Genomic DNA, 25,381 nt, shown 5'->3' on the forward strand with positions numbered 1-25,381 from the left:
TAAATGAATTCTCACAATTGTGTTCAGAGATCACCCCTTCACAAGTTAAACACTTCCAAATACAATTTCTTCCTGCATATGACCTGGGATTACTAGAGACTCAGTGCCAAATGGTGGGAATTTGAGCATGATACATGACAATTGGTAGGAAAAACATTTTTAGGCTAGTGGCTTTGGTGCTTCTCACATTATGTCTAATCTAAATACTGTAAGGCCTGGGTGGCTTTCAGACAAATTTCCTTGTCCAAATAGTTTATAAACTCTGCTTGACAGGCCAAATAAATAAATAAATAGATTATAAATATAGGCCATTAAGAGACATGCTCACATGGTATTTCTATTTGTTCCTTTTTGTGGAAACATTTTTCACATGCAAGCAAATCTTTAGGGAGAACACATTTTTCTTCTCCAGAATATGTGTTTTGTTAAAGATAATGAAAAAATTTTCTGATTCCTCGATATTACTTTGCCTTGTAATTTCATGTTGATGATTTTATTTTTACTCTTAGGTTGAGATATACATTTTTATCATGTAAATGACTAATACTGGGATGATTTTGCAATATCAAGAAGAAAAGCAAAGAACTGGAGTGAAAAAAATTAGTCATTATTAGTATAAGGGATCAACTTCTATTCAGTGTTAAGTTATCCTACATCATCCTCTGGTTAGTGCATAGAAACCCATTAGCTTGCTGCTGCCTTGATTGCCATGTTTGAAAGAAGAAGTTAATAGCTAAGACCTTAGAATATACATGGAGACACCCTTGAACACAGAAGCCAAGGAGACAAAAGACTCTCAGAAATCTGTAGCCTTTTCCAAATAGTTTCATGATTCCCAAGCTCAACTAAAGCACATAAATTGTGTATAATTGTGAACTTAAAACACAGACACACACACACGCACACAGAAATACTTGTTGAATTCATATAAGCATTGAAGTTTTAAATTGCAGACAAAACAACTATTCCAAAATATTCTTGACATTATTGGTTTGAGCTTCATGTCAAACCAATATTTAATTTATTTGATTTAACAAATGCATATTGAGCTGCTTTTTGCAATGCACTTTGATGGTATCATGGAAGAAAAACAGATTAAGAAGAAGTGGTGTCTAACTTAAATACCAGTTGTTTTTCTTGGTATATATTTTGTGCTAGAATATATGCTCCTTGAAAACAGGCTCCTCACTGGGTTTAGACTCTGGCATCCCATGTACAGTGCATGCCTGTCTTGCCTGAAGGTTTCAGCCCTGGGCAAGTTCACGATGGATTTGGTGAGACTGAGAAACGACAACAGAATTGTTCACTGCTGTATTTCCAACACATAGTGCAGTGCCTAACACATAGCCACTAATAAGTGCTCACTAAATATTTTCTGACTGAATATGAATGGCAAATACAATTTGAAAATAAAGAAGAAACGTATCCACTAATTTAAGAGGAGCCTGCACACACTGGATTGAATGTTTACAGTGCAGGTAAAGGAGGCACTCCATGCCACTAACATTCTGGGTGCTATTTTTTGCTTTGAGTGTTGGGAGCAGTAAATGTTTCCTGCTGGATGCAATACCAAAGAGAAAAAGGGCTGTTGCAAAGAGAAGGAGTAGTGCAAGGATCCTAAACCTGTGGTCTGTGAACTTCTGAAAGGTACAGAAGGGCTTTAGGAGCCCACAGGCTGTGCACCTGTTCCTCAAGCATGTAGGGGAAAATCTTTTGTCTCTTAGGGCAGCCAGCTCCTGATCTTGTCCTTTGATAATAGGTGAATTACACCAGAGAAGTATTTCTTTTTGGTGAGCCATCTTTGGAAACCATTTAGGCCATTGATATCTTTAAGATGGTGAACATTCAATGCCAAGTACAACTTGAACTGGATGGGAAATCTTGGTATTCTCTGCACAGATGGAGGAACTGTGAACTTGGCGCTGCCTCAGCCGTTGCTGTTTCACTAAGGGAAGATGCTCCACATGTCAGGCTTTCTACACGGGCCTGTGTTGGTGTCAGCAGCCCTTCCAAGCAACCCCCAAAGAGGTCTTTCTACCCCTGTGAATGCCTTCAACTTTCTCAGAGCCAAGAACTCGAATCTGTGCCTTTTCAGTAGATCTTTGTTAAGATGCAAGAACACACCATGAGATTCTTTTCTTTAAGAGAAGTTTGTTGTCAATCCAGAGAAGAGATTTAGAAGTGATTTAGTTTGGTTAATTCTTTAAAAATTTTTAAGAGGAAAGAAAATCCCTCCTAAGACCAAATTGATAGTAAGAAATTCATTCTGGGACTAGCTTTATAATGGCTGATCTCTTTGTTCACATAAATCTTTTGACTGAAATGCTGAATTTACTATTAAAGCTGGAAAGCTATGAGTTTTTTTAAGGTTAAGTTACCATTCTAAATGAGGTAACTGGAGTCAAATAACAGTATGAATTTTCTAATACTGAGGGTGAGACTAACAAACTGTTGAGAGTCCTAGGGACAAATATCTACAGACACCCACCAAATGGCTTCTCTCTTATGAAGGTCATTTTTTGTCCAGATGACTTTAAAATTGAAACAAATCACTGGCATAGATAGCTTTGATGATATAGACTTAACAAAGATAATTTCACTGACTTGAGAACAAAGGAAATGACATAATATGAATTTTAGTATTTCTTGATCCATGCTTTTCCATGTGAGGTATTGTGAGCTGTAGGAGCTCTGGTTCCGTTTGCTGTTTGAGACTTTGTGAATCAGGGTTTTACCTCTTATTGCCATTAAAATGAAACACTGTCACCACTGAAATGTCAAATATATTTCAATTTCTTATTCCAGAAAAGTTGTACCACCTTCTCACAAGAGTCAGAAAGCCAAAATTCTCTGTAAATTGCTGCTTTGGTATTCTGACTATACGTAGGAGATCAATTTCCAATGCGATGAGATAGAGAGTAAGCACATTTATTTTCTGTGTATGTGTTTATGAATATTGAATAAGTAGATCCGGTGGCTTGTAGTGGGGTTCCTCTGCCCTCATTTCATGAGAGTTTAGCAACAAATTAGTTGTTGCCTTTTCTCACTTCACTTTGCTGAGCAGTGTGGACCAGAGCTGGCTCTGTTACTCACAGTACAGAGAGAAAGCCACATCCCAAACCCATGCCAGTGAGAGCATGGCTGGAAGTGAAGGTGGAAACTAGGAAAGGAAAACAGGAGTGGCTTGTTTGTTGGTTTCCTGATGCTAATCTAGCTCTGCTTCTAAGGGGCAAGGGGCTTGGGAGGTGGACTGGAGTTCATTTTAAAGTTCTTCTTGGAGTAATATTATTCTTTAGGAGCAATATATAAATACATAAGGGTTGCTGCTTCAAAATAGCTAACTCTCCACCTGACTAGGGACCTTGCATTTTGCTAATTAGTCCAGAATTGAGATGAAATTTCAAGGTATTTGAGAAAAGGAGAATGGCTGATAACAAAAGACTAGGCATCAGGTTGCAGAGACATGCGTGCAAATATAGTCGTGACATGTTATTTCCAAACCTCTCTAGCTCTCAAGAGGTGATGTTATTATGGAATAACATGTGCAAACACTTTGATTCGCAGTAATATATCCCAGTGTGAGCTGTCATACAGCATAAAGCTTTTTGCCTTTTTTTCTTTCTGAGTTGATTACACAAAAAATATTCCTAATACAATTGAAAGGTATTCTTGAGCTTATCCTAACAAATGTCTGTTCTTTTGCATTAGAGTTTGTGAAGCCAACAATCTTTGAAGGAAGAATAGACTAATTCTCAAATTTTTACATTCTGAAATTTTCTATTTCCTGTTTAAGATCTCTAAAAAGAATAACTGATAAGAGTGGTAGGGATTTTATGTGGTTGAAAGGAAGATATATAGCAACTTCTTCATTTAAAATGGTAGTGAAAATAGCATCTGTCTGTTCAGCCTTGAATGGATGTCTACAAATGTACATGCAAATACATTTTCCAGTCTGTGATGTCTGGGGACAGTCTTAAATTTAACAATGTAATTGCCATGGTGGCTTGGTTACTGGGACATCCCTGTCTTTAAAGATCACATGGATTGGGAACCTCTCTGGCAATATCCAAGAAGCCCCTTCTGCTATAGGACAAACGAGGTTGGGGAGGGAGATTTGTACATTTGAATTAAATCAGGGAGAGGCTAGCTATCAGAAGGAAGCATATGACTAACAAGAATGGTGCAGTGTTAGAGGAGTTTAGTGTATGGAATTTATCTGTAGGGTGCACTTCTAATCATGTTACTGCTTTTTATTTTAAAATGTGTAACATCATTTTTGGATGCACCTAAAAATACTGGATTTTAATGCTAAAATGAGCTTTAATAATAGACCTTCTCAAATACTTTATGTTAGTCATCTTTTGTTTTCTAGCTGAAGTTTTTCTAGAGACTAACTTGCTTTAGGTTAGATAACTGTTTGGTATTAGAGCTCAGACTGAATCAGACCTGACTTCTAGACAAGGTCTCTTTTCCAACATACCAACTTGTTTCACATTACACAAGAAAAAGAACATACAAAGAGAAACATATTCTTCCTATCTTTCATTAATGCAGAATAGTAAAATAATGGTATTTATTTCTTTTTGTCTAGCAAACATGTATGTATTGGTAAGTAGAGATTATTTTCTTGGATGGAGGTAAATAAAATAGGGATTTTGGTGGTCTTTGAAAATCAAAGAAAATAGAAACAAATTTTCCTTACAAATATTTCAAGGTTTTAACCTGTCTTAGGTTGTACCAACATTGGATCTATCTTTTCCTAGTTAAATGTAGAAAACATAATGGGTACTCAATAGTTGTTTGTTTAATGAATGAATAAACCAAATAAAACTTTCATGTTTAACCTAGTATATGCCAGGCCTGCTGAATCCCAGTTCTCAAGATTCAACTCCTTCCTTGCCTCTCCCCGGGTGTCTCTGACATCCTTTAATAAAAAGCCTTCTTCCTTTATTATATCTGTAGTCCTTATTATTTGCTTACTTTTTACATTGAGAAATTCTTTACCACTATTTAATTACATGCCTATAAGCCACTGCTACTGTTTTGCTTGTTCCAGATTCCCTTTGGTAAGTTTTAAACTTAGCAGAAAATTAATAAATTCTTTTGAAATTAAAATTTTGTTTACCAGAAGGTCAACATTAAAAAAATAATAATCTAGGTATCATTATAGTAGACTAATGTAAAGTATAGCATTAGTATACAGTACAGCAGACTAATGTAAATCTTCATCTTTTTTCATAACAGGTAAATTGAGCTCTAAACATTTAGATGGAACCACATACATTTCCAAGAATTTTATAGTATAAACCTAATACCTTACTGTCTAATGAAGACAGAACACAATACAGAGACAGAAAACTAGAGACCAAGATGGAGTAGTGAAAATGTGAGAAAAATCAGGAAGCATCAGGACCGTTAATTCTTTCTCAGTTTTTTATCTTACTTAAGTTGGTTCAGAAAGCTCACATTCAATTAAATAAAACCATACAGGAAAAAAGGTCCCATAAAGTCTGGAGAGAAGATATGGAGAAGGGAGTTGGGTTTTGTAGTACATTTTCAAATACTAGAAAAAATTTCACTTGGAAATGGGTTTCTGTTTGGTCCATGTGGCCCCACTGGGAACCACTGGATTGAAGTTCTAGGGGACTAGAAACACAGTGAGGGAAATGGTTTAATAATCAGCAAATTGGATTTTGTTTCTTGGGGTTATGCGAGCTCTTCATTTTGGATACATTTCAGCAGAAAGTTTTTGATCACTTGCCTGGGGGAGGATAGAACAAGAACAGATTTGTATATTTTGGAGACAATCCACAATTAGTGAATTATGAATTCTCCTTAAAATTCTAAGAAAGTAAGACTCTCTTCTTGGCATTTAGTTGACCATTGGTATGACTTCTTGCTGTCATTTTAAATAATAAATGAGAAAGAAGATCTGCAGTTTGTTATTGGTTAAGTGTCCCAAATACTAAATGTCACCCAACGAATACAACTGATCTTTGCATTTTCCTCTATTATGCAGTTGGTATTGTTTCTAGCATCTGCTTGTGCAGGTCACAAGTCAAGAGGAATCTATGAAAATACAATGTTCATACTTTAAAGGATCATGTCACTATAGCAGCCTGCCTGGGAAAATAGTTCCTGGGATGTCTCAAATTTATATTGGGTTGTAAACCTGAAGTATGGGCCAAGGGTTAACAACCTTGAATTTTGCCCTTAAAATTAGCCTCAGAAAATCTACTTCATTATAAATACATTACTACTGAGCAGTGACCTTCTGATTGATAGGCCCAGAGCTACCTTTTTCAGCAGTCTTTTAAGCACCAATCCTTCATTTTGCTTCTAAAAATGAGATAGGCTCCTCCTCCCTAGATGGGACATCAATTTTTACCTGCCAATACAGTTTGATGAGCTGGCTTATATAGTGTTCTTTTCCTCCACACAGCCAGAACATGTAGTCAGCAATCATGGCACTCCTAAGAACAAGGACAGATTAAAAAAGAAAGCAAAAACAAATTATAGGACAGAAGGAAAATCATAGCAGGAACTATACATAAATACTGAGTCGAAAATTTTGTAATGTATAAATTTGACTAGACTAATATCAAAGCAAAGTAAAAGGCACATTTTAGAATGTAGAAAGTAGGTGGGTTTTTTTTCTTTTTTTAGTCTAAACTGAAACTATAAGAGAAGCAGCCAGCCACTTGTCTTGTAGATGACTTTTCTGTTTGCACAGTGTGAGATATTTAAGGACTATGAGAGAATGCTTTGTTTTGGTTGCTTCTTATTAAGCTTCAAACACTTATAGAGTAACACATATTTGATGATGGAAACTAAAATGCCTCCAAACTGAGCAAAGCATATAGTGCTAACTATTGTACTGGTATTTAAGCATGTCTCAGACTTCACCTGAATTAAAGATTATTCATCACTAATTCAATCAACCTCCTTAAAATTGAAAATAAAAGTTTTCCAATTCAACAAACACTCCTCTCCCCCAAATTTTGTGTTTAATTGGTCTTAGTATCTAGTGTGTACAAACATTGTGTTAGTCTTATTAAGCTGAGGGGATATTAAAAACTATTCTGCAATTGATATTAATTCATCGCTTAGCACCCTTTGGAAAAACAGTTTACTTTTATGACTGTTTCTTTGCTATGCCTCTCTATTTCATTTCTCCAGAGACTCCAAATCCAATTAAATGTGACTAGAAGTAATTCCAAATTGTCACGTTAGCCAATTAAACATATAATAATCCTGTGAACCTAATCACTAGTAGCAAAAGTTTATTTATTTAAGTAGAGCTATCACTGTGTACCCCTGAGTGTTTTTCTTATCTTTGCCTACAGATATGTGTTGTTTCTTGACATCATTGTAAATTGAATTACAAATTTTCCTTCCCTAAATATAGGTTGTCTAAGGTACAGCAAGCAGCTATAAACTTATTTACTGTGGTATTCTGTTAAAAGAATTAAAATGTTTAGATTCTTGCTCAGGACAGACAAAAATTAGGATTTTAAAAATGAACAGTGCAAAAAAAAATCACCATTTGGAGGATTATTCAGCTCAGCATATTTCTTTTTATACATGTGGTATTGGAAAAGTAGCTGTCCACTAACATTTCAAAATAAATGACAATAATTTAAGAATAACTAGTATTTTAGAATCATTTTATATTTTTTTCCAAGTCCTAGTTTAATGATAAGATAAAGTGAGCTGGGAGGTTTTGATGTTGTGTGAATATGTATGGGTGGGAAAAAGTTTTAAAAATCATACACTAGAGAGGGACAAAAGTGGATTTCAAACATTTACATTTTGATAGAAACACTTCAAAAAATTTTCCTCCCATGAGTACCTAAAAGGAAAGCCTACTTGTAGGTACCTGGGACCTAACAGAAATTCGTTTAATAAACTCTGAATTCAGGAAATCAATGAAAAGTATAAAAATCTCACTCTCAAGGACAGCACACTCTGTATTTGTAGAGTTGGGTACTTGTAGGTAATGACTTGGTTCTGTATGCTTGATTCCCCCTTCATGAGCATTTGGATTCATAAATATGGCTTTAAAAATTTGTTTAATGAGGACTCCATTGTTAGTAAAACCAAAGGTGGGCAAACTTTTCCTGTAAAAGGTCAGCTAGCAAATATTTAAGGCTTTGTGAGCCATGTGGTCTCATATCCACTCAACTTTGTCTTGGGAAAACAGCTACAGACAATAAGTAAACAAAAGAGTTGTGCTATGTTCCAGTAAGACTTTATTTCCAAAAACATGTGGTGGGCCATTTGCTGTAATTTGCCTAACTTTAAGATAAACTATTAGGTTGAACAACAGGTGGCAAGCACTGGTGTAATTGTCAGTCAATAATCAGACACCAGCTTCTAAATGTTCTCAGACACCCTTAAATATTTCAGTCTATTGTTTTCCTTTCAGAGATAATGTACACATAGTTCTAAAACTACCATGCAGAGTTCAGGAGAGAAACTTTGCGATTTGAAACATGCAGAAAATGTAAAAGATGATCCTGAAACGCAGATGGCAGTGGCTTGAGTTAAGTAAAAGCTAAATGATAGTTTCTCTCATGTTAGTGATTGGAACAATTGTGAGAGAGAAGGAGATAGAGCACTGCACTGGCTTTCTAGGGCAAAAGCTTTTCGTGCTTTTGGTGACTTGGTTTTGAGTTCACCGTTATAATCAGAAGTTTTAGTATTTTTTAAAATGTTTCCCGAAGGTCGCTTTTTTTGTAATGATGGGTCGTCACATTGCTACATTCTTCAGTATGGTTTTATTACACTTGGGGGTTTGTGTCTGTTTCAAAGGAACACATTTCCAAATCTTTATTGAAACAAGTGAGAAATTAAGGTTTACTGAAATTTATTACCTGCCTTCAGCAAAGCAAAATTACAATAGTGGTGAGATACTAGTATTAAATAACAAAATATGGTTTTGTAAAGCTATATATTTGCTGATATACTTTTCATAAGTACAATGTATTGCTTTCACTACTAGGGACACACTTTAGACTGTAGTAGCTCCAACCCTATTTTCTTCCCAGTGGAAATGGCAGTTATGCATTTACCAGCCACCTTCCTTTGTCTGGTTCCCTATCATTGCTCTGCCTTACAGCCTCGCCTTTATGAATCAGGATAAAACCTAGTGGGAGAACATGAAAAGAGTGTGGAAATAATATTATGCCATGGAATATTTGTGAGGCAAGAGACACGGGTGTTTCATCATGCTGACCTTATAAAGGGCAAAGATAATTAATTACTCAGCTCAGAGCATTTGCAAGGAGTCAAGTACTTTGTGGGGGCTTGGTTCTGACAGACTCACCACATGAATCAAATGTAAATAGTAACCCATTATTTTCCCTAGTTTCCTTCACGTATCTCTACCTTTAAACCAATATTCTAGATGGTAGTCAGTGTGATTCATGTTGCTTCTAAATGTCTTTGTTTCATTGTCATGATTCCATTGAACTGATATCCATTAGTCTGCTGAACATTATAGCTGCACTGGAACTGTAAGATTATGTTAGCTAAACCCTTTTAGTTGACAGTTAGTGGTTTAATATCTGGGAGTTTTGAGTCTTTACTAAAATGCTAAGCACCATGTTAAGCACTTTTCATAGCAAAGCGTGAACCAACCTATCCACATTTCTGCACTGGATCTCACCTTCCCTGCATCTCTCTCTGGCTCTTTCTTTTCATTTCTTTTCTCTCTTTACATTTCTCCTTTTTTCCTGGAGCTTTTCTACCTGCACACAAACATGCTGTTGTTTCTGCCATCTTAAAACAAAATACCAAAAACCTTTCTTGAGCCACTTCCTTTGCAGGTATCAGCTTAGTTCTTTCCTTCTACACAAAAAACAAAACAACTCCTAAAACACTTTTTGAAAAAGCTGTGTGCATTCCCTCTCTCTAATTTCTGTCTTCCTGCTCTTTTTTGAATGCACCCCAGCAAGGCTCTTGTTCCTACCCCTTCACTGAAACTGCTCTTGTCAAACTACTAATGGTCTCTGCTGCTAAAAGCAAAGGTTCATTCTTGGTTTTCATTTACATGCACTCTCAGGGGCAAGGGATACAATGCAGGACCCCTCCTCCTGTAAGCACTGTCGTCCTTGGCTTCCCCAGATGTACTCTCTCTCTGGTTTCCTTCCTGGCTTCCTGGTTGCTCTTCCCAGTCTCCTTTGCTGCAATCTCCTCGCCTCGCTAGATTCCTAACTTTGGAGTGCCTAAGGGACGATGCTTGGACCCATCTCTTTATTTCTATATTCAATCCCTTGGTGATCTCACCAGTTTGGTGGTTTTAAATGTCACCTACAGGTTGATGACTCTTATATTTGTATCCTGACCATAAACCTCTTCTTGGATCTTCAGACTTTTGTAGAAGCTGCCTTAACATCTCTACTTAGCTGCCTTGTAGTATTTTAGACTTAACATTGCCATACCCACGACTCAGATCCTCCTTGCTTCCCTCCCCTGGTCTCTAGCAGTCCTCCCCATCTCTCTGGTTTCTCAGGCAAAAACCCTGGAGTCATCTTTGACTCCTCTTTTTCTCACCATCTTTATCCAATCCAGCATAAAATTCTGGTCAGGTCATCTTCAGCCTGCATCAGAATCCCGCCGCCTCTTACCAGCATTGCCACCAGGTGCATCGTGTTCCCCTTAGCCTGCTGAAGCAGCCTCCAGACTGAGCTCCCTGCCCCGCCATCCATGTGCTCTCAACACTGCCACCAGAAAAACCCCACTGGAGTACGTGCGCCGGAACAGGTCACTCCTGGGCTTAAAACGGCAGAGGCTTCCCATCTCACTCAGAGTAAAAACCGATCTTTAAAATGGCCTTTGAGCCTTGTCACCTTGCTTCTCTGATCTCCTTTCCTCTTATTCTGCTCCAGACAAACTGCCTGCCCTTCTTGCTCCTCAAAAAGAACAGGCCCACTGCTGGCTCTGGGATTTTGCCCCTGATGGTGCCTGACCTGGCACGACCTCCTTGCTCAGCTCCTTCAGGCCTTTATCAGGTGCTCTTCTCTCTGGGAGGACAGCCTGGACCACACTCCAGAGCTCTCTATCCTAAAGCCTAAAGTAGTCACTGCCTGGCTCTTTACCGGATATGGACTCCCGAGGGTAGGCATTTTTGTCTGCTTTTTTCACTGTTCTGTTCCCAGTGCCCAGAACAGTGCCTGATGTGGTAAGTCACACCATAAATACTTGTTGAATTAATGACCACACATTATCTTATTTATTTATTCAAACTGAAAAAATTAAGTCTTGTTATGAAGAACTGAGGCCTACTGAGGTACACAGCCTGCTAGGATTCCAACACAAGCTATCTGGTCTTAGGGTTCTCTCACTGCACGGATTTAATGGAATGCTTTTCCAGTGGCGGTGGCATGGGAACGGAATGACAGGGTGGGTTTTGTCAATTTAATTTATCCAATGTAGAGTCCAGTGCACCATTTAGCTCCTATGAGAGCTTAACAAATACTAATGGATGCTGACATATTTATGACATAAATGAAGGAGGAAGGGTACTAGGAAGCGCATTAGCTTACTGTGGTGTATCTAAAATCATTTTTAACATGATGCCTTCAGTTACTTGTCAACAATTATGGTTTCCCTGCCAGCAAATCTACTGTTCTTTTGATAGTGTATTTGAATTCATTTTAGAAAATTGTTTCTGAAGTCACATTTAATTTGCTTAACACGTCTGTTAAATGTAAAAGGATCAGAATCTGCCTTTTAAATATATATATGCATCTAAAATGAAGGTTTTTATGTCACGAACTCAGCTTACTGTGATCTAAGTGCTGTTCCTACAGCACAGCAAATACACAAGAAAAGAATTTGATATGTTAATATTAATAAGATAGGTGCTATTTTTGTTTTCCAAATTAATACCTTAAAAGAACCATGATGTTTATTCATGCCAGATGATTTTACAGATTGAATATTTCTGAGCAGACTGTACAGTTCTATGGGTATGAGAATACACTACTGACCGTTTCTCATACCATTTCTCAAGGCCTGTGTTCATGTTGGAATTTGTAACATTTCTACTCAGCATGGCCACACGGTGGTGTAAAACAATAAGAGATGAGTAAACAAAAGCAGAGCACAGCTCGCAGCAAGCTGTGTGGGCTCATCCGGCCGGCTGGCTGGGACCTTGAAAAGTCATCCGTTCATCACCTTGCCTTTAGGCAGGATCACACTTAAACCTTTCAAATGAGACTGATGAGAGTCTATTTTGTTTTAAAGACCTCCATGGAAGGACATTGCTCTGCCTTCCTACTGACTCCAGTTTCACAGCCATAAATAGCACCTTCTGCAGTTTTAGTTTGCTGGATTCAGTTCTCTTTCCGGTAGTAATGCAACCCGACTAGACCTTATCCTCTGAATAGCAGGTCTACGTATCCTCCCAAGAATGTATTCATCTTCTCTTCCTTAGGTTAATTAATTAACCTTACTTGCTTTAATCATCCTCCATGGGTCCTCTTTGCTTGATATCAGTCAGTTCCATGGTTGTCTTCTCAACTTGCTTAAGTTCTTCCTTTTCTTTCTTCTACAATGGAAACTGACCTCTCTCAAGGGTCTAAAGATAATCTTACAGCCTTTGCATGCAGCTTGCCAACTACAGATCTTAGAATTTAGTCTCCATAATTGTGTGAGCCAATTCCGTATATGTACGTGTATTTTGTTGGTTCTGTTTCTCTGGGCAGCCTGACTGATTTATAGTGCTCAGTACTTTATATCTGCTTTTGTTTATACTTTGCCCTAGTCATCCTTTCCCTCCACACCCCTAGTCATTGATGTTCATCAGGAAGCTCAGCCCCTACAGTGCTCTGGGCGTATGCATTACAGAGGTTGATGAGCATTGAAGAAATTATAGTTTGGTCTCTGGACCTTTGTCATAAGTGTCCACCTCCATGTCTAACTGCTGGATTATAACAGCTGAAAGCTGTCCCCGAGACCAAGTCTACCTTTTGCAGAGCAAATCTAGTTAATGTGTTCCTGCCTTTATTGTAGTACCAGATTTTGATTATTATTGGTTGGTTCTAGCCATGTTTGCTCCTGCAAGATTGTCCAGGAATGGATGAGAGTTTTGTCTGAAGTTTGCTGCCTGCCTACTAGACTGAAATTTCAAATATTGCCTGTCTCTAGATTCTCCTTTGATAACCACAAACAACAGTAATAGTATAGCTATTACTATTTGCAACCAATATTTATTGAATGTTTACCATGTATAGAGTAAATGCTTTTCCATCTCATTTAATTCTTACAACCACGCTATGAAATGAGGAAACTGAAGTTCCTCAAATGGAGGAACTTTTCCTAAAAGTTGGCAGCAGGGTCAGGATTCAACTAGATATATTTATCATCAAATTTTGGCCTCTTACTCATGGTTTTGTACTACTTACATGTTGCCTTTCTTTCCCAGTCTATCTTTTACAAGACTCTCTTTTTTGCTAAACTTCTCTGATGCTAGTTCCTTGCCAACCTGTTGACCTCTGCTGCACTCTCTAAAAACTATATTCCTGCCTTTGATTAAATGGGAGATAGTTATTACTGCCCACTGATGCCTGGCCCTCCTCCCTGGTCCCCATCCCATGTTGCCTCACCAGCAGCTACGTCTTCTTTTTAATTCTGGCTTATTAATCTGACACAATCAACTTTTCCTTTCCTGGTCATGTCAAGAGATGTATCATTACTTCCTTAGAAAATATATGTCTGTTTGAAGAGGCCCAGATGAATGGAACTCATCTCAGATTGTGTATAAGGGTTTAGTTTTTTTGATTATTATTTTTTCTGTGTGAAGCCTCAGAATGAGGTTATCAATATTATCAGCAATTTCTTATTATGTTTATTACAGTAGGCAACATGCAAAAGTATAAGGACCTCTATGATCTGCTGACCCTATGAGCTGCCAACTGACTATCGATATGCCAGCCATATTCGAGAAGAGTAATCAAAATATGCTGCTGTTTTGTAGCCATAAAGAGCTATGCGAATGTTAAATACATAATGTTAACTCAGAAGGACAGGATATAAGTGCTATAGACTTTTAAAGGGGGAAATGATTACTTTCGGCTATAATGGACTGATTTGGTCCTGTGACCTGAAGGATGGCTAGCATTACTCTTAAGTGGTGGTGAAGAAAAGGGAGATTTTTTTTCTTTTTTTGACCAGAGATATCACATCCAAGGCATTGAAGGTGGGAAGTATTAATTCAGGATCTGAGAGAGAGTTTCTGTAAAAGAAGAGAGGGAGGGAAAAAGCAGAAAATATGTTGGGAACAGATTCTGGTAGGTCTTGGATTCCAGGCAGATGAGTTTAGACATTGTCTTGTGGACTTGAGGGACCAATGGAAGGATTTTTGGCAGGGAAGATAATAAGGGAATTTCTAGTGTTAAAATCTCAGCCATGGCTGGTTTGGACTGCATGAGGGGGAGGACATCTTACCTACAGGGACCTCTCAGGCTTGTGACAGTGGCAGCCTCTGGCCATGTTGGGAGAATTCCAGGAGTATCTCTACTTTGCTACTTAGGCATGGACTTAAAAGCAGTGGCCTTTGACATCTGGATACCACTTGCTTTCCAGGATAAAGAAGATGGTCTGGGGAACTAGGAAAGTAATAGGCCATATAGATGTAAGAAAGGATCTGAGTACATGTTTTATTAGACTTGGTCATGAATTCCACAAAGATGGAGTTTCTAAGACAAATATGCTATTTCCTATCATTAAGGTCTAATGCGGAGGCAAACATGCACAGATAATTACATCACAATGTGAAATATCAAAAGCCAAATCACTGTAATAATTGAAATAATTGAAAGTGAAATGACTGAAATAATTAGTATAAGTGATGCATATACTCATGTGGCTGAGAGGCTTGGTGTGTTCAGGGAGGGGGACCTGAAGGAGATGGAAAGCTCAGCCGACCTAAAATGATGAACAGGAGTTAGCCAAGCAAAGGGAGAATGAAACTGAGAAGAGCATTCCAGGCATAGGGCACAGGGTGAACACAGGTGCAGAGGTCAGATGTCGGAGGAAGAGTGGGAACCCCCGACAGGGCCATCTTACTGAGTTAGAGCAGGCAAAGAAGGCAGGGAGAAGGCATGAGGGAGTGTGGGTTTTATTCTGTGGATTTTAAGTATAGAATGACATGGGCAGTTCTGTGGTTTAGAGAGAGGACCTTGGGAACTCTTTAGAGGATTTGTTTGAAGGTGAGAAGAATGGAGGTAGGAGCCCATTACAGGAGTTCTGAGAGACAGCACAGGAGCCCAAACAGGGCAGTGACTACGGGCAAAGAGGAAATTGAGATATTGGCAGGATGCCTAAGGACAAAGTCCAATGAAAAAGGCATGCAGGAAGGAATTTGACTCCTTGAGTATGGTAATATTCCAGGCCTAGCAGTGACCTGGTGGTAGACACTGGGGGCAGTTTCCATAGAGCTGTATTCGATCAATCTTGTGAGAAAGAGAATCCTAAAGATGAATTCTTTCCTTTCCCAGATAAATGAACTAATATATGTTTCTCAAGGAAATCATAAATATGATAAAACAATAATGGGCTTGGCCTGAAGCCAACATATAACTCTTGGGTGGAGACGGAGGGGCTCCAGACCAGCATCAAATTAAATAATGTGCTGGCCTGGCTTTCTGAAGAGCGTTGACGTAGCCTCATGAACCTGAGAAGTTTTCCTAGTCCTCGTTGTTGAAGGTTTCCTTCTGGAGCCTTCCTCTAGGGAATTGTCCTGCCAGTGTCCTGTTCTGTCCCATCATATCCCAGGTCACCCGCCATGACCGAGCATTGAGTTCTCATTCATGGAGCACTTCTTCACCAGCAGAGGGCACTCTCACCTTTAGTTTTATTCAGAAATTCAGAACATGTTTCTCTAATTTTGAACAAGATTATAAAGTTTTATTCAACTTTTGTGGGATCAAAGGAAGGGGAAAGATTAGGAAAAAACCAAGAATGTCATTTTAGGTCATCTTGATAAGGGACAAAAGCTAGAGGAGAGTCTGGCTGTATAAAAACAGATGATTCTGTATCTAATTTTGCTTTCAGCAGTTCACACCAGCAGTTTCTGGAGCCAATATAAAATGTAAAGCAGTTGGAAAGAAGGGTATACAGAGCAGAAAATAAACCCATTCACAGCAGAGGAACAGCTTATAGTGAAAATAGCCAGAACTGCCTGGTTACTCCCTAAGTAAGGGAAAGTAGTCTTTCTGCTGCCATCCTCCTTATCTCTGCTTGGGCAGGAAAAGGTCTCAGAATATATAGAGTTTATACAGTCTCATAAAACATCTTTATTAGAGGATATTGTGCAGCTGGACTACAATAATCCACCCAGCTGCCTATTTTTCAAGAGCCTGAGACCTACAGGTAAAGAGAGAAAAGGTGAGGAGAAGAGTGGTTAGCTGGTATAGGCAGATCCCAGTACGGTGAACTGGTGTTTCGGAACTTATAATCAATTTCCCAGTAGAACTGAAGTACAGCTGTACTGTGGTGAGGTTTTCAAGGCAGCCTATAGACACCCATTTGAAACCACAGTTAACAAGAATGATAATACATTTAACAGTTATGCAGTGCTTTACTAATAAAATAAAGGCAAATTAGATAGTGATTTACTACTTCTGAATTTTTAACCGAACAGAAGCAGGTTTCATTTTCAGTGTTTCTCAACTGTGGTCACTCTTGGTAATTTTAAGAACTTCCATGTCGTGTTGTGTGGGACTGACCTGTGCGTCTCTGGGCACCCCATTCTACCTGCCAATGGTGCTTGTCAGTTACTTTGACAACCTGAACGCCCTCCATCACTTCCCACATGATGGAGAGGGCCTGAGAGTCACTCCGAGATATTTATGAAAATTCTGAAAGGGAATTATAGCACTTTAAAGGTTGATGGGACAGATCTTAATTTTTTTAGGCTAAGTTTTATTTCATAACATTTCTTAGTTAGAACCACATTATTAAGAGCATTTTCCTTATCAGTCTTGAAAAGGATAAATTTTTGGCTCCCAAATGGAACAAAAAAGACAGGCCAGAAGAAAACTGCCCAAGAGCCTGTCTTAGAAAAGGTCCCCTGAAGTATAATAATTAAGCACCAAATAGGGTGAGGGGAAAGAAGCGGGAAGCATGGGCTGCATGGTGTGATGTGAAGGCTGACCCTGAGCCATGGAGCCAGACTTCCTGCTCCTTCATGACATGTTTGACCTTGGTCAAGTCCTTAATCCCACCATTCTATGGTTCATCTCTAGAATGGAGGTGATTTTCATAATACCTGTATTCTGGAGGGGGTGTATGTGCAATAATATATGTAAAGAGAGTAATAACATATGTAACATAATTTGAAATCTACAAAGTTGTATACAAGTTTTTGATACCATTATCATTAATATTGTTGCTTGCCTGAGGGTGAATGTGGGGATGGTGAGGGCCAGAAGTCGAGTCAGATGTTTTCAACTCAGAAAGCTTGGTTCCTGTAGTGAAAAGGAAGGCATGTCGCAAAACGGCCAGAATGAGTTGGATGTACAGGCAGAGGGGAATGTCTTTATATTACCAGGGTCAAAAATGTGTGGGACACATGAGACCCAAGGAGAATAGATGTTGAAAACAATTTTATATGTAATATTGTCAATTTAATTCAAATAGGAAGATCACCACCATCACTAACAACAAAACCTTTTTGTGAAAATCCCGTGAAGAACAATAGTTTGTTCTCCAAGTGTTAACAGCTCACTGGTGGAGTACTTGCTCACTCTTTCAAGACAGCAGAGCGCTAAGAAAGTAACATAAACATTTGCTCATATTTATGAATGACATATATTCGGGGTGGATATTAGGCAAAACTGTGTGTTTGGATTTGTTTCTGCATCCCTTTTAAATAGTCCATGCCTCTGTTCTGGCATTTCTTTCTTTTCAATGTAGTCTGCATGTATTTTGGCCACCAAAGATCTGCTACAATGAAACCCACTTTCACCTGGCCCCATGTCAATACTAGAAGATTCAGTTTTTCCCTTTTGCAATACCTGCCTTCATTCAAGCACATCTATTCTGTTTCTAATGTTTTTAAGGCAATAGTACATCTAGAGATAAAAAGGCAGTTTGTAAGGCATCAAAAAATTTCCTGCCCCAAAGATGTTTCCCTCAATGACTTGAAATGCCATAAAATGACAACCTGAGTCACTTCTTTAGGTTGAGGTATTGAATGGTATTGTATATTTGTGTTTTATCTGATGGTGAGGGCATTATTGTTCATTAATAATTCGGAATAAATTATTTTCATCAGATTAACAGAGAGACAATATAATATAGCATAGGGATTGAGAACTCATATGTAAAAGCTAGCTAGACTTCCTTTATTTGAATCTCAACTCTGCCATATGCTATCTGTGTGACTTTGGACAAGTTATTTAACCTCTCTGTGCCCCACGTTTCTCATATTACTATGCAGATAATAACAGATGTCAACCTCATAGGACTGTCAGAAGAAATAAATGTTTTGTTATGTGTAGGGCACATTGTGCAGTTCTTGATACTGGGGAAGCACTCAATAAGTGTTAGCTTGCAAATTATTAGTCTGCCTAGGCATTAACACTGATAACTTAGGAATATGAAACACACATTGCTTTGTTGAGAAGCTTATACCCAAAGAAGCTTATTTAGACTGCTTCAAAAGTGTATTGATTTTCTCATGGTTATTAAAGATTTTTCTTGCTCTTAAAAACCTCCAGAAGCTTGTAACTAATATAGGTTGTGTATTTTTGTGAGCCAATAGTGAGGATTCTACACTCTTGGTACAGTCTTCGTTAGCCTTTATTATACCTAAATATTCTTGTCATCCTCCCTGTCATAACACGTTGCTTAAAAGTCTCTCTTAAGGGCCTTTAACTCTCCCTTGTAGATTAGCCATTGGTATTCTTTAAAGGCATCTCTGATACTGTACAATTCTGTGGAGGGCAAGGATCATATCTCATTCATCATTATGAATACACCAGAGACTTGTACTGTATAGGCACTTGCTACCTGATTATCAAATGCATGAATAATCAAAAGATCTGTAAGGACAGAGGTTTTTGAAGGCTTGCTCATTGCTGTATTCCCAAGCATCTAAGACAGTGACTAGCACATAATAGATGGTCAATAAATATTTCTGACGTTTTTGTTAAATGAAGAGAGGCACAGAGTGCTGTTGAAGTAAAAAATGGAATTCTGTATATGAAACTACATTTTCCATTGAATTGCATTAAATATTTTGAGATTATTCCTCCAGGATGAAATGTGCATTAGAGAAGCTAACTGTGGCACATAGACTAGGATGTTTCTTGCTCCTTTGGAGATACTCTCTGCAGGTAGGGAAGACAAGTACGAGTTGTTATCCTTTAGCTGTATTCTCTGTCTTTAGCCATAGCTAGCCCTCCTTCATTTGCTCATTCATTGAACCAAAAGCTAATTGACCACTTGGCTCAGGAGGGATACTCTGGGTGCTGATGGGTGACATGAGGCAGGAAAGATACACAAAGAGGAGCTGAAATAAAGTGCGGTTCTCTGGCTCGTTGTGAAGAGTGTGATGGTCTCATCCAGTCCACTTCTAAGAGGAACTGCCTCACCACGCCTCCTGATGAAGGAACAGGTTTAGGTGATCCTGATCCTCTGTTATGTTTGGACCAGGATGGACAGTCAAATGTTAAAGATTGATGATGTTACCCAGGCCAAACATCTTGGCCAAAATATGCACAACTAGCAATCACAGATGTATAAGAACTAGGACACTGAAAAAAGAAACAGTGAATAGCAGGAGGGGAATGGGAAAAAAGAAGCAGTTTCTCCTCCTCTGGGCTCCCCTCCTCCTCTTCCTCTCCCCTGTAGGCCACCTTGATAGATCGGCACCTGAGGGTGTGTTTGCTAGGGCTGCTGTGCTCAGGAGAAAACCTCAGGGGAGAGGGGCCAGCACGGTGAGGCCCATATGCTCGGCCCCATGCTTAGGTTAACCACACACCTGGCTTTTCCCGAGACAGTTCCATCTATGCCTGCTGTCCTACGGGAATTAACAGGGCCCACTTTATTATCAAAATTGTCATGGTTTAGGTGCTAAATGATGTGGCCTCCCATTGTTCTCTCATGGAAGCTGTGTTAGAGCATGAACATGTTGCATGACCATCCTCCATGGTTAAATATTCCTGTATAATAGTCTGTAAAGAGAATTATTTATCTTATCTCTAGTAGGATTATAAGCTCTTGAAGGGCAGGAATCTAATCTTCACTTTTTCTATTTCTTCTTCCTGGCAAGAGCTGATTATACAGTAGGCTTCAATAAGTTCTTTTTTTTTTTTTTTTTTTAAATAATTATTTTTTATTGAAGGGTAGTTGACGCACAGTATTACATTACATTAGTTTCAAGTGTACAACACAGTGGTAGAACATTTATATACATAATTCTAGGTTCCAGCTATCACCCTACCAAGCTGTTACAATATCTTGACTATATTCCTTATGCTATACATTACATCCTGGTTACTTATTTATTTTACCATTGGAAGTCTGTCTTGTTTTTTTTTTTTTTTTTTTTTTTGTGAGGGCATCTCTCATATTTATTGATCAAATGGTTGTTAACGACAATAAAATTCTGTACAGGGGAGTCAATGCTCAATGCACAATCATTAATCCACCCCAAGCCTAATTTTCGTCAGTCTCCAATCTTCTGAGGCATAACAAACAAGTTCTTACATGTAGAACAAATTCTTACATAATGAATAAGTTACATAGTGAACAGTACAAGGGCAGTCATCACAGAAACTTTCGGTTTTGCTCATGCATTATGAACTCTAAACAGTCAGTTCAAATATGAATACTCATTTGGTTTTTATACTTGATTTATATGTGGATACCACATTTCTCTCTTTATTATTATTATTTTTAATAAAATGCTGAAGTGGTAGGTAGATACAAGATAAAGGTAGAAAACATAGTTTAGTGTTGTAAGAGAGCAAATGTAGATGATCAGGTGTGTGCCTGTAGACTATGTGTTAATCCAAGCTAGACAAGGGCAATAAAACATCCACGTATGCAGAAGATTTCTCTCAGAACAGGGAGGGTGAGGTTCTAAGCCTCACCTCTGTTGATCCCCAATTTCTCACCTGATGGCCCCCCTGCGACTGTGCCTGTCTTAGGTTGTTCCTCCCTTGAGGAATCTTACCCGTCTCTGGCTAACCAGTCATCTTCCGGGGCCATACAGGGAAATGTAAAGTTGGTAAGTGAGAGGGGAGCCTTATTGTTTGAAAAGGTTAGCTTTTTACTTCTTTGCAGATTTATGCCCTGTGGCTTCTATGCCCAGCATTTGTCTTGAGGTATCTTTACCACTTGGAAGAATCATGATACTCGGTAAATTTGATATGAGGCACGAATTCTATTGAAGGGTTGTAATTAAGAAGGAAGAAGAAAAGCTATAGAAGTAGCAGGCGGGAGAAAACATGGGAAGATTGATTATTTCTTTGACATATCTTCTTGTAGAGTAACTTCAGCATATATAGGTTTTAAGCTACTACTTAAATTGCGCACACACATTAACATAATAGGAGTATAGTTACATAACCAAAGCATATCTGTAATTACCAGCCATCTCCAGTGAAACCAAGAAAACCAGTTAGGCACCCTAGGCATTTGTGAAAACTTATCTATGATATGGTGGATATTGTCCAACTGAACTTGAACAGTCTGAGAGAAATCAGACAAATTAAAACAACCCATTCCTGGGGACTGTTCACATCCCATATGTTCTTTTAACAGTAAATAGTCTGTAGTTTTAAGACTTTGGAGCGCTACAATTTGCACTTCTCCAAATTCTTGGTTGAGTTCCAACAGTATAGATCCAGTCAAATTTGTTGTTTTACTGTATGCACAGGCCAGCTTAGATATCTCCTTCCTCATTCCCATGGCAAGTCCAGGAACCGGTGGGATGAGTGCATCTACAGCTGTAGCAGTGCGTGGATCTTTGTTGGGGTTTTTTGATGATCATCTTCTGGCATGAGTCTTCCAGAGAGTGAAGATGTTGGAAGTTCTTTTTCATATCGTATCTTAGTTCATTTTCGGGGTAGCCCAATTAGGCTTTGATCCTCTGTATAAACACAAACAGACCCTTTGCCTACACTTTTATATGCCCTTTATACCCTTGTGTAGAACTCGTTGGAGGTTACCACACAGGAACTGCCCTTTTTTTTTTTTTTTTTGCTTTGTTTTTGGTATCACTAATCTACACTTACATGAGGAATATTATGTTTACTAGGCTCTCCCCTATACCAGGTCTCCCCTATAAACCCCTTTACAGTCACTGTCCATCAGCATAGCAAAATGTTGTAGAATCACTACTTGCCTTCTCTGTGTTGTACAGCCCTCCCTTTTCTCCTACCCCCCCATGCATGGTAATCTTAATATCCCCCTACTTCTCCCCCCCTTATCCCTCCCTACCCACCCATCCTCCCCAGTCCCTTTCCCTTTGGTACCTGTTAGTCCATTCTTGAGTTCTGTGATTCTGCTGCTGTTTTGTTCCTTCAGTTTTTCCTTTGTTCTTATATTCCACAGATAAGTGAAATCATTTGGTATTTCTCTTTCTCCGCTTGGCTTGTTTCACTGAGCATAATACCCTCCAGCTCCATCCATGTTGCTGCAAATGATTGGATTTGCCCTTTTCTTATGGCTGAGTAGGATTCCATTGTGTATATGTACCACTTCTTCTTTATCCATTCATCTATCGATGGACATTTAGGTTGCTTCCAATTCTTGGCTATTGTAAATAGTGCTGCGATAAACATAGGGGTGCATCTGTCTTTCTCAAACTTGATTGCTGCGTTCTTAGGGTAAATTCCTAGGAGTGCAATTCCTGGGTCAAATGGTAAGTCTGTTTTGAGCATTTTGATGTACCTCCATACTGCTTTCCACAATGGTTGAACAAGTTTACATTCCCACCAGCAGTGTAGGAGGGTTCCCCTTTCTCCACAGCCTCGCCAACATTTGTTGTTGTTTGTCTTTTGGATGGCAGCCATCCTTACTGGTGTGAGGTGATACCTCATTGTAGTTTTAATTTGCATTTCTCTGATAATTAGCGATGTGGAACATCTTTTCATGTGTCTGTTGGCCATCTGTATTTCTTTTTTGGAGAACTGTCTGTTCAGTTCCTCTGCCCATTTTTTAATTGGGTTATTTGTTTTTTGTTTGTTGAGGCATGTGAGCTCCTTATATATTCTGGACGTCAAGCCTTTATCGGATGTGTCATTTTCAAATATATTCTCCCATACTGTAGGGATCCTTCTTGTTCTATTGATGGTGTCTTTTGCTGTACAGAAGCTTTTCAGCTTAATATAGTCCCACTTACTCATTTTTGCTGTTGTTTTCCTTGCCCGGGGAGATATGTTCAAGAAGAGATCACTCATGTTTATGTCTAAGAGGTTTTTGCCTATGTTTTCTTCCAAGAGTTTAATGGTTTCATGGCTTACATTCAGGTCTTTGATCCATTTTGAGTTTACTTTTGTATATGGGGTTAGACAATGGTCCAGTTTCATTCTCCTACATGTAGCTGTCCAGTTTTGCCAGCACCACCTGTTGAAGAGACTGTCATTTCGCCATTGTATGTCCATGGCTCCTTTATCAAATATTAATTGACCATATATGTCTGGGTTAATGTCTGGATTCTCTAGTCTGTTCCATTGGTCTGTGGCTCTGCTCTTGTGCCAGTACCAAATTGTCTTGATTACTATGGCTTTATAGTAGAGCTTGAAGTTGGGGTGTGAGATCCCCCCTACTTTATTCTTCTTTCTCAGGATTGCTTTGGCTAATCGGGGTCTTTGGTGTTTCCAAATAAGTTCTTATTGAATTATATTTAACTTTCCCTGACCTCAGATTCTATGGAGAAAATCAAATATAGTACACTTGTTTTCTCCTATCAGATATATATTTTCTTAGAGATATATGTATTTATCCCTCGACAACTTACTGAATGCCTTTCTTATAGAATTTAGGAGGAGATGTAATCCATAGGAATCCTGATTTTTATATTGAAATTGTACATTCCAAATGCTCATTTTGTAGCTTTTGATTTATTGATTGGAATCAGAAAGCCTGGCTAATAAACATTCAGATGAATTTTCGCTACTTAACAGGTTATCCAGCACACAAAACTGTACCAACATAAACTAAAACTTCTATACACTGTTCCTTAGGTGAAAGAGAATACAAGCTGGGTTGAAGAAAAAAAAAAAGAGGGATTCCAGATATGAACAGTATAAGGAAAGCTATAGAATTGGGAACTGAAATGGTATGCACATTAAAAGCAAAAACCTATTTATTTATTTGTTGAACACTTTCTATGTGCCAGTTACAAGTAGTATTTATACTCTTGAGCTTTTGAGACAGAATACATATAAGATGGTAGAAGCCACATGCTAGACTAGCACTGCAATCGCTAAGTTTACAGTCACCCTTTCACTCTTAGAAGAAACTTTTGCATCCTGGAATTGGTCATAGTATTGATTTTAGGAAACCTCTGCATTTCTTTTGGGACACAGTACAATATCCATCTGTTTATTTAGATGTTCGCTTGAAGGGGGCTTAATGTAGTCAGAAACAATGCTCTTTTTCTTTTCTAAACCACAGTTGCATGATGTTTGTCTTTTTTTATTGTGTTTTTAATTTTGCAAATGTGCCTAAAGGTGTTAAGTAATGAGAGCATATTTATAAATTGACATATAAATAAATAATTTTGGAAAGCAGTAACAGCTGGCAATTATTTTTTCATGTGAGTTGTTTTTTAAGGAAAGAAACAAACAGTTATGTGGGCATGAAGAAACAAATCATACCAGTCCAAGTAGAGTGGCCAGTGTAGCAAGAGCCTTTAACAAAATTCTAGTTTGTTCAAAACCTGAAGAGAGTAAGTGTATCCCTTGAAGGAAGGTGTGGGGCTTTAGGGTGTTTCTAGGGGGACTGTGTGTGGGAGTGCAGTCTGGGGGGATAGTGATAGTCTGTATTCATAAACACTCACAGTGTGTGCAGGGGACACCCTGCTTCTTATTGCACTCAGATAACCCCCTTGATTCTGGGCAGAAGAGATTTAATAGTGATGCTGTTAAAGTCTGCTGAGCTGCAACTACCGCCCTGCAGATGATCAACAGTGAGGCACTGGAAGCCTCAAGGGCCTGTACCAACTGGATCCAGTTTAGCTCTTCCTGTTTCAGAAAGGGACTGTTCCCAAGATTGGGCTGGGACTTGCGTCCCGGAAGAGACAGTGCAGTCTTTTGTGCCCCAGCGAGAGGCAGGGATTTAGGAATCTAATGCCATGGCCAGGATTTTACAGAATTTGAGGGAAGGAGAATCTTTTGCAGAAACCAATAGAGAC

General features: G+C 38.6%; 1 protein-coding gene across 1 annotated transcript in view; it reads right to left on the reverse strand.

Moving 5' to 3' along the window:
• SPATA16 (spermatogenesis associated 16) overlaps positions 1–25,381 on the reverse strand; it is a 203,872-nt gene that overhangs the window by 68,972 nt on the left and 109,519 nt on the right. The window contains exon 4 of the mRNA XM_036930913.2: positions 6,389–6,473. Coding sequence (XP_036786808.2) covers positions 6,389–6,473 — 85 coding nt within the window. The remainder of the gene's footprint in view (positions 1–6,388; positions 6,474–25,381) is intronic.

Source organism: Manis pentadactyla, chromosome 1 (assembly GCF_030020395.1).
Source record: "Manis pentadactyla isolate mManPen7 chromosome 1, mManPen7.hap1, whole genome shotgun sequence".
NCBI lineage: Eukaryota > Metazoa > Chordata > Mammalia > Pholidota > Manidae > Manis > Manis pentadactyla.